The sequence below is a fragment of the Rutidosis leptorrhynchoides genome, chromosome 4, assembly GCF_046630445.1.
Source record: "Rutidosis leptorrhynchoides isolate AG116_Rl617_1_P2 chromosome 4, CSIRO_AGI_Rlap_v1, whole genome shotgun sequence".
Taxonomy (NCBI): Eukaryota; Viridiplantae; Streptophyta; class Magnoliopsida; order Asterales; family Asteraceae; genus Rutidosis; species Rutidosis leptorrhynchoides.
In genome coordinates, this window is record NC_092336.1 from 404,792,093 (window position 1) to 404,802,065 (window position 9,973).

Consider the following 9,973-nt stretch of genomic DNA (forward strand, 5'->3'; position numbering starts at 1 on the left):
CCTAATATCTAAACCCTATAAACCCTAATATCTAAACCCTAATATCTAAACCCCAATAGCTAAAACCTCAACATACGCTCGAAAAACACGATAATTGTTATATATTACTTCTTCGAGCATTTTTCCGCCAAAATAAAAATATTTATCACAAAGTGTGTCTACTAAATGTTCATATTTTCATCCCATCTATAATGTTCGTGAACAAAGTTTTTTCAAAAAACGAAAAAAAAAAGTTTTTGCTTCTCCCCGCTTCCCCCCGATTGGTTACTTCCCTCTTGATCCTACCACTATATATATATATATATATATATATATATATATATATATATATATATATATATATATATATATATATATATATATATATATGAAAGAATCCCGAGAGAACTTTGAATAGGAAATAACTCAGAGAGTCACATACAGACTGACCTCAATATCTGGCAGATTTAGCTCAATCTGTGTAAAATACACTAAGGTCTTTGGGTTCTCTCATATTCTCTCATATCTCTCTCTGCGTCAAAATGCTCTCCTAATCTATATTTTTATAAGCTAAAAACAATTAAAATCGTTCAAAAGTCGATGATGAATGATAATAATCGTGATGAATGATTAATTTTATCATTCATCAAAATGAGTGATGAATCATAAATTAATCATTCATCACGATTATTATCATTTATTATCGATATTTTAAAGATTTTGTTTTTTTTTTTGCGTTTTTTTCTATTTGCATATTAAGAGACCCAAAAAAAATAATTTTTTGAAAAAAAAATAAAGTTGAAATTTGCTTATCCATTTGTACCCTTTTTAAACTTATATATGGATATCGTCCATATATATAGTGTTTTAATCAAGATTGAAGCACTTTTTGGGGGAAGTAATTTTTCGTTTTTTTTTTTAGGATTTTCTTTCAAACATTAAAATCACATAAAAATATGAATTTTTTTAAAAAAACACTTTTTGATAAATGTTATTATTTTAGTGGGAAAACGCTCGAAGAAATAAATAATAATATGCATTATGAATAATGTTTTAACTAGAGTACTTTTTTAAGATTTAGAAATTAGAGTTTAGGGTTTATAAATTAGGGTTTAAATTGAATTATTAACACGAGCGATTTAGAGTTTAGGTTTTAGGGTTTAGATTAAATTTTTAACACGAACGGTTTAGAGTTAATAGTTTAGAGTTTTGGGTTTTGAGTTTGATTTAAGGGACTAAACCCAAAACATCAAACTCTAAACCTTAAACTCTCAATCAAGCTAAATTTTGAAAGAAAAAAAACTTCACATAAGATGGGGAAAAAAACGATGAAAAAAACTCTAATAAAACATTACTCATGATGCATGTTATCATTTATTGCTTCGACATTTTTCGTCAAAATAATAACATTGATTACAAAGTATTTTTAATAAATGTTCTTATTTTCTTGTGATCTAAATGTTAGAAAAAAAATTCGAAAAAAAAGAAAAATAATAATAAAAAATTTACTTCCTTTCCCCCTAAAAAAGTGAGTCCTTCTTGATGATAACTATATATATATATATATATATATATATATATATATATATATATAATAAAATTATATAATGATGATATCATAAATAAAGATTACCTAAGCTTAAAAAAAATTCAAAAAAGAAAAATTCTAAACCATCCATGATGATGTCATTAAAATAATTAATTTTATTTAATAAATATATTAACATTTTAATTGTATAATATATGATGCATTATGTAGAACCTTATAATAAAACACGTCATGACCATATGTATAATACTTGAAGCATTATGTACAACATTATGGTAAAACATCTTCATGACCATATATACAATATTTGAAGAATTATGTACAATCTTATGATAAAACACACATTAATGACCATATATACAACGTTTAAAACAAATTTTAAAATCTTTTACAAAACATCTCCTGAACACATGTAAAAACTTTAAATCATATTATACAACATTCAAATAATAATTGTAATTTAATTTTTTTTTTAAATTTCAACTGGTATTTGTTATTACTTATAATTATTATTATAAATAAAAATAAGCATTTTTTAAGCATACTTTATTATTATTATTATTATTATTATTATTATTATTATTATTATTATTATTATTATTATTATTGTTATTATTATTATTATTATTATTTAATTATTTATTATTATTGTTATTATTATTATTATTATAATTATTATTATTATTATTATTATTATTATTATTACTATTACTGTTCAAATATGGTTCTTTATACGAGATTAATTACGTTACATTTGTATACGAAATACATGTCTCAATAATAGGCTATAATGTAGGCTTTTATGACAATGAAAACAGTAATTGTGATGAACATTGGAAGAAGGTGGTGGAAGAATAAATGTAATTTATTTATTCTGACTAAGTTAAGTACATCAATATGTTTGTAAAAACAACAAGAAATTTCTTAGTCGAAATCCGTGGTTCCACGGGTCCTTAAACTAAATTGACTTTAGCATTTAAATTCACTTAATACTTAAAATATATCATTAAACTGTTTCGTTTAAATAAACTCGTGATGTCACGGATCATTTCACTAGTATATATATATATATATATATATATATATATATATATATATATATATATATATATATATATATATAAATGTGTTCAAATGAGAACATTCACATTTTTATATTTTGTGAGAACACTTGTGGACCATTAGATTATATATATATATATATATATATATATATATATATATATATATATATATATATATATATATATATATATATATATATATATATATATATATATGTGTGTGTGTGTGTGTGTTCAAATGAGAACATTCTCATTTTTATATTTTGTGAGAACACTTGTTTGAACATTCTCATTTTTATATTTTATGAGAATATCAATGAAAGTATTTTTATACTTAGAATTTTGGCCTTTCAAAAATTTTACCCCTGTTTAATTGTAAATTTTTCATATTTAGAATACGTTCTTGCCACATCCACAAAAGGTGTGAAGAACAAGTTATACAAAGTAGATACATATATAGAATTTTTTTCTAGTAGAAATAATGATGTGTTTTAGCTCAACTTTTCACTTTATACGTTAACTACTTGCTCTAAGCACCTTTTAATGGAGCTAGTTAACATTGGCAACAACTCCTCTGTTTTCCTTAAAAAAACAGAATGCTAGTTTATATCAAACCAAACTAACCCACCAAATATACATGCATTATTCTTTAATATGCATGTATGCTTCTCTATATATAAACCAATACCCTGAAAGCTATCTTCATCAAGCCTTTTCACATACATTCAAGTGTAGCATTTGCTCAAATCTCTTTAATTATACTATGGATTCTAGTCATTCCGTTAAAGAAAGTGGCGATATAGCAATCCCAGTAACGGAGGTTAAGTCCTTTAAATCTAGAAAGGGTGGACCTCCGTTTATGGCTGCTTCTACGGTAAGACTAGGCGATGTCCCGCACGGTGCAGGGTGGAAAAGAGGTGTTGGCATTATTGATTTAATACTAAGGATATGTGCAATTGTTGCTACTTTAGCTGCGGCTGCGGTCATGGGCACAACAAGCCAAAACCTTCCGTTTTTCACTCAGTTGTTTCAGTTTCAAGCGAGCTATGACGATTTCCCTACCTTCACGTATGGCACGATGTCTTAATTTAAAAGACACGATGATGGTATATTAGACGTCTAATTAAATTAAAAAAAAATTGTGAATGTTTTATGCAGGTTTTTCTTGGCAGGAAACGCTATAACATGTGCATATCTCGCGCTCTCTTTGCCTTTCTCGATTGTCTGCATCGTACGTCCACATATCGTAGGTGCTAGGATGTTGCTCCTTATTTTCGATACGGTAGGCCATCTTTATTTTTAGTTTTGTTAATAGCAAACATCTGCACCATTGACCATTGTTATTTAAATTTTGTCTCATATTTGATTTGAATCGATAGCCTAGTTTAGTGATTGGAGTCTTCATATCTTCACAAGAGTTTGGGTTTAAATCTCACTAGAAGCATATGTGCGGGTGGTCTGGTAATAGGGTTAGAAACGGTTGCAGAATAATCCGGTTAAGTCACGTACATCTGGATAAAAAATACCCCATCTTAATAAGGAGCAAGAAAAACCTTATGTGTTCATCAGAGTATGTTTGGTGAAAGTAGCTAATAGTTGGATTTATAATTTAAATTGAAAGCGGAACTTATATTTTTCTCTAACAATAATGTATTGGTTTTTTTAGCTAGCGTTGGCTTTGACCATGGCAGCTGCATCAGCGGCTGCAGCCATCGTCTACTTGGCACATAATGGAAACCCCAACACGAATTGGCCAGCGCTTTGCCAGCAATTTAACCAATTCTGTCCACGTGTCAGCGGTGCAGTCGTGGGTTCATTTCTAGCAGTTGCCATTTTAGTGGTTTTGGTGGTTCTATCTGCAGCTGCACTAAGGAGGAATTAACTGGAACTTGCCGTTATCATGATCATTACTAAATTCTGCTTTTTTATTTCTGTTATTGTACTCCAGTGTTTATAGGATTTAATGTGGATTACATTTTGTTTTAATTTACTCAACGTATATTTGGTTGATAGTGTACACTACAAGGGCAATTTATGACGTGTCAAATAACTTCCTTATTATTAAAATGTATTAAAAATATCTAAATGCAACTAACGTAACAAACTCACTGTATATATATTTGTTTATAACAATAGTATGATACTATGAGTAAGTCTTCAAACTATGTATAAATGACATGACCGATTCCAACAATATTCAAACAAGTTGAGCTAAAATTCTTACAATTTGAGTCGAGCTAAAAAGCTCTTGCTATTTTTTTCTATTTTTTTAAGACAAACACAACTCTATACGAACTTTTCAAGAATATATACAATTAATCAGCTGACATCAGTCAGAAACTGATCAAATGACTTGCTTTTTAACGATCACTTTTTCATTTCACCCGCATGTCATAAAACAAAAGCAACCAATATATTTATTTGTTTGAAGAACTGAAATTTTATAACTAAAAAACACCACTACCAAGAGACAAAAAATGGAAATCACATACAAAGGTAAAAGACAACACCTTACAAAACAAAATGTTTTAAAGAACACAACAAGAACAACTTAATCCATCTTCCACATTAAGATTAAGACAAAACGTTGGCCGGAATTCCAAAAGCATTAAAGAATCTTATCCAGTTGTTGAACAAATACATCGAACTATTCGAAACTAACTTTTTCGTTACATAGAACACTTGCCGGCTCGATCTTTATTGTGAGTGAAATTTACCTTATTCCTTGCCTTGCATAACATCCAACAAGGTGAACAAATAACACTATCCAAAAACGAATATAAAACAACAAAAACAACAACCTACAACTTAATATATGTTGTGGGTGCACATATAACTACAAAATTCAACAGATTAACAGCAAAATGCCAACAATTCGGCATCGTTTAGAAGTATCTTCATGTCTTCTTTTTCCATAGACACTTGTACTTCGATACCGTTACCATCACGAGTGTCCATCAAAACAGTGAAATTCTTAGTCGTCCCTCCGAAAATGGTTACTTTAACGGGCTTCCCCCACCCGAAATCAATATCATACATACGAAACCCGCAAACGCTACTAAATATATAATAGCTATCTTTGTTTTCTACTGTCTTTATGTTGTCAGTATCATCAGAACTCATCTGATCAAAGATAGTTTCCAAATTTCTTATATTTTGCAACTTATGTTTTCTTTTCCTAAGTTCACTTATGAATTCATCAGGCATGACATCACCATGATCATCGTTTATCGGAAACATAACATGACCGAGAAAATTCCCGATACTTGTTTCAGGCAATTTCTCTATTAACTTGCTTCTCAAATTTATTGGATACAGAAATATATTTTCCTTGAAAGCTAAAGACTTTGTTTTGTTACATGCTGCTAATTCACACTTGTATAAAAGCCATGTAAGGGCTTCAATTCGGGTCGGGTTCACAATAGGTTGTTTAGAGTCCATGGTCATGGTTGTCACCTTTGTTTTGAGGTCATTTATTTTTGTGTTTGAAAAAGAAAAAGTTTTTGTTACATAATCACTATGTAGAGGGTACTCAGAAGTGGTTAGCACCTTACCTGTTCTACGTTCGTATGAAATAAAATGTGGATTAATGATGGGTGATGTCGCGTTTTTATGATTAACAGCGGCCCAGTGTTTGATGAAATGTAGCGAACTGTTTGCGTCTCCAATTTTGTGTGATAAAGAAGTTGCTACCGCTACACCTCCACAAGCAAAATGGCTAACTTGAACTGCTAATGGGCATATGATCATGCTATTATTTTCGTCTTTTTTGTAATTCGATTTGAACCATATCAAATCCTCTGGAAATAGTTGATCAAGATCATTATGCTCTGATTGTTGAAGAAAATCTGATAGTGAGCTAGTATTAGTTGCTTCAATGAACATAACACCTTCATCATTGCAATCAACAAAGGTGGGGTCAGTTTTTATCATCCGACCGGCAAAAGGATAGAAACGAGTTAATGTTTGTGATAAGGAGTTCTTCAACTCTAGCGTTTTTTCATGGTAACTACGATACATGTTCGAGCTTGAGCTTGGATATAAAGCTATGACCGGGACAAACGCATTTATAGCGAATTGATCGAGCAAGGAAAGATTATATGTTTTGAGATGAGATGGAGTTGGAGAAGAAGGTTTGATTGTATCTCTTGATACTATTGTGTGAAGTTGTCTTCTACCAAATTTTAAAAGCTTGCTAATCATCACCATGTTCATGAAAAGGTAATTTAATTTGACACAATGTTATTGTGTGTTTTGCATATCCACTTCTTTATAGACTAGACACATGTAAAAAAAAAAAAAAAAATAACGATTTCAAATTAATGAAGGTGTATATGTATATAATAATAGTGGTATATATGTGTTGCGTATCAACCTTTCCCACTACCATGACGTCTTCCTCAACACTTCCTCAACGCCACGTCAGCTTTCTCTTTCCTCATTCTTCACCACTTCCTCCCATAACACTCCCATAAGGCCATAACACACCATTGTCAACCTTGACATACTTCGTCAAATTTTATTATTATTATTATTATTATTATTATTATTATTATTATTATTATTATTATTATTATTATTATTATTATTATATTATTATTATTATTATTATTATTATTATTATTATTATTATTATTATTTATTATTATTAATATTAAAATTAATATTATATTTAACTAACAAATAAATAATTGTTTTTGAACATCACATTTATTAAACAACACACATACGGTTACATTTTTTGAAAAAAAAAAAACGACATAAACTTGAACATAAATTAAAAATTACATAAACTTAAACATAAATCAAAAACTAGCAAACTACTCATCATCTTCATCACAATCGTCGTCCTCGTCTTCTTCTTCTTCTTCTTCTTCTTCTTCTTCTTCTTCTTCTTCTTCTTCTTCTTCTTCTTCTTCTTCTTCGTTTTCTTTGTCATCTTCGTCTTCATCTTCGTCTTGCCTCATCATTAGCGGTTGTACCGGAAGGTCCCACTTCTGGTACGTGTCGAATACGAAAATTCGCCGAAAGATTCCAAATGTGTTCGATGAGCTTTTGTCGTAGAAGATGATGAATGTTCGAATCTCGCAATTCTTTATTAGCTCGAATGTGCGCTTGAACCCTTTCCTCAACGAATCTTCTTGGACGACAAGCGGGCCTACAATTTTCTTCAAGGTCGCACATTGCCCTTCTGTTGTCCTCGGTGATCATATTGTGTAATATAACACAAGTGTGCATAATTCTTCAAATTCTTTCAGTATAGAATTGTCGGAAAGGGTTTTTAATTATTGCCCAACGACCTTGAAGCACTCCGAAGGCCCGTTCAATATCTTTTTGGGCAGCTTCTTAAAACCTCTTAAATTTTGCTGCCTCGAGTATAGGTGGACTTTTGAAAGGCTCAACCAAAGTCGCCCATTCAGGATATATCTCATCGGTTAAATAATAACTTTTATTGAAATTACACCCACTACCCGAAAAATTACACGCAGGTACCGTGTCTTGAAGTAGATCGTTAAATAAATCATATTGATTAAGCACATTGATGTCGTTGTTTGAACCGGCGGGTCTAAAGTAAGCGTGTCAAATCATAAGTCATACGATGCAACCGCTTCTAACATGATTGTTGGGTATCCATGATCGCCTCTTGTATAATGACCTTTGTATCTATATGGGAAATTTTTCCATGCCCAATGCATGCAATCTAGACTACCCAACATGCCCGGAAAACCGTGTATTTCAGCATGCGCGTTTACAAGACGTTGTACGTCTTGTGGAGTCGGTTTTCTCAAATATTCATTAGCGTACAAATGAAATACACTTTTACAAAAATTATTCAAACAATCATATGACGTTTGTTGACACATATGTAAGTACTCATCAAAAGCATCAGGTGCAGTACAGTACGCTAATTGTCGTATTGCGGATGTGCATTTTTGAATAACATTGAAACCAAGCAACCCGGTAGCATCCCGCCTTTGACGAAAATATAAGAAATAATCCGAAATAGGTTCTTGAGAATAATTAATTATACCTTGGCATATGCGTATGAACAGTTGCCCACTCATTCTATAACGTCTGTGAAAATAATCCCCGGGAAAAATGGGATTAACGAAAAAATAATCATTACATAATCGCATACTGGTTCCCTCCCGGTCTCTTAATAAACTCTTCTAGGCGCTCTTGGGATCGGTTGGACAATTTCTTCTTCTTCTTCTTGATCTATGATATCAAGCAAATCGAGTGCGACATTACCGAAATCCAAACTTGCAACATCTATTGCAAATTTTGTGAGACATCCAATTTTGGAGGCATTGGTGATTGTTGAGTAATATTGAGGTTTAAAATTGTGATATATGTTGAGATGAGAGTAAAAATGTGATTTATGTTGATATGGGATAGGTTATATATATAGTGGAGGTATTGGAAAAAAAAAAGTTTTCAACGGCTATATAGCCGTTAAAATTAAACCAAACACCAACCAAACTCGTCCTGAAATATGCTATGATATGAAAATTGTGAGAACGAGTAAACCGAGGGCGGCCGAGACCGGGGACATTGCCATCGGCGCCCTCGGATGATGGATTTGATGACTCCTTCTGTAACGACCCGCACTTTTTCGATCATACTATACTTATAAGATTAATATTTACATAAATTAAACCTTGCCAACATGATAAGCAATCCAAATTATCGAGACTTATATTTCCGAAAAGAGTTTTACACAACGTTTGACCGTCTAGTTTGACCGATGATATCACGAACTATACAATATATGATAATTATACGTTTGTGTATATAAATGTATATATACATATTTAACATGATTAATAAATGTTTTAATATCTCATTTTGTATTAATAACAACAAGTTATATGTGTATTTTGAAACTACTAACTTAAGTTTTCAAAACGATAACTATATGTAACGTTATTTGACATAAATACTTAAGACATATAATGTTTATACATATATTGTATAAGTAATGTATTTAATCACTTTTAAAGACTTAAATACATAAAACCATATAAGTGTATTCACAAAAGATAGCTATATTTGAATCCTCATTCCATTTTTCACAAAATTTCTATACGTATACCTAGAGTATTTATACTTGTATCATACCTAGCTTCTATACGTATTTACTAATAGTAAATACACATCAAATCACCACCAAACCTACTCTTGTTACTGCCCTTAGAGCTAGGTAATTGAACTTGGATGCAAATAAGGCTAGATACATGAAATCATAACTTGAAATTTTGTCCTTAACCCTTACATGGCCACGTTTTTTTAGCTCTATATGTATCATCACTTTGTTTCACTTTTACTTCAATTATCTTAGCAAAAACACACACTCTTTCAAGAACTCTAAACTCCATAA

At 30.7% G+C, this 9,973-nt stretch overlaps 3 protein-coding genes across 3 annotated transcripts; 1 reads left to right on the forward strand and 2 right to left on the reverse strand.

Moving 5' to 3' along the window:
- The first annotated feature begins 3,355 nt into the window (after nucleotides 1-3,355).
- Nucleotides 3,356-4,474, forward strand: LOC139844507 (casparian strip membrane protein 1-like). The gene is made up of 3 exons (XM_071834733.1): nucleotides 3,356-3,660; nucleotides 3,751-3,874; nucleotides 4,259-4,474. The coding sequence occupies exons 1-3, from the start codon at nucleotides 3,356-3,358 to the stop codon at nucleotides 4,472-4,474; spliced, it is 645 nt and encodes a 214-aa protein (XP_071690834.1).
- A 582-nt stretch (nucleotides 4,475-5,056) lies between these two features.
- Nucleotides 5,057-6,864, reverse strand: LOC139844115 (tabersonine-19-hydroxy-O-acetyltransferase-like). The gene has a single exon (XM_071834326.1). The coding sequence runs from the start codon at nucleotides 6,805-6,807 to the stop codon at nucleotides 5,446-5,448; it is 1,362 nt and encodes a 453-aa protein (XP_071690427.1). The 5' UTR covers nucleotides 6,808-6,864; the 3' UTR covers nucleotides 5,057-5,445.
- Nucleotides 6,865-8,177: 1,313 nt separating this feature from the next.
- Nucleotides 8,178-8,657, reverse strand: LOC139841970 (uncharacterized). Its single transcript, XM_071832153.1, has one exon. The coding sequence runs from the start codon at nucleotides 8,655-8,657 to the stop codon at nucleotides 8,178-8,180; it is 480 nt and encodes a 159-aa protein (XP_071688254.1).
- Between the last annotated feature and the right edge of the window lie 1,316 nt (nucleotides 8,658-9,973).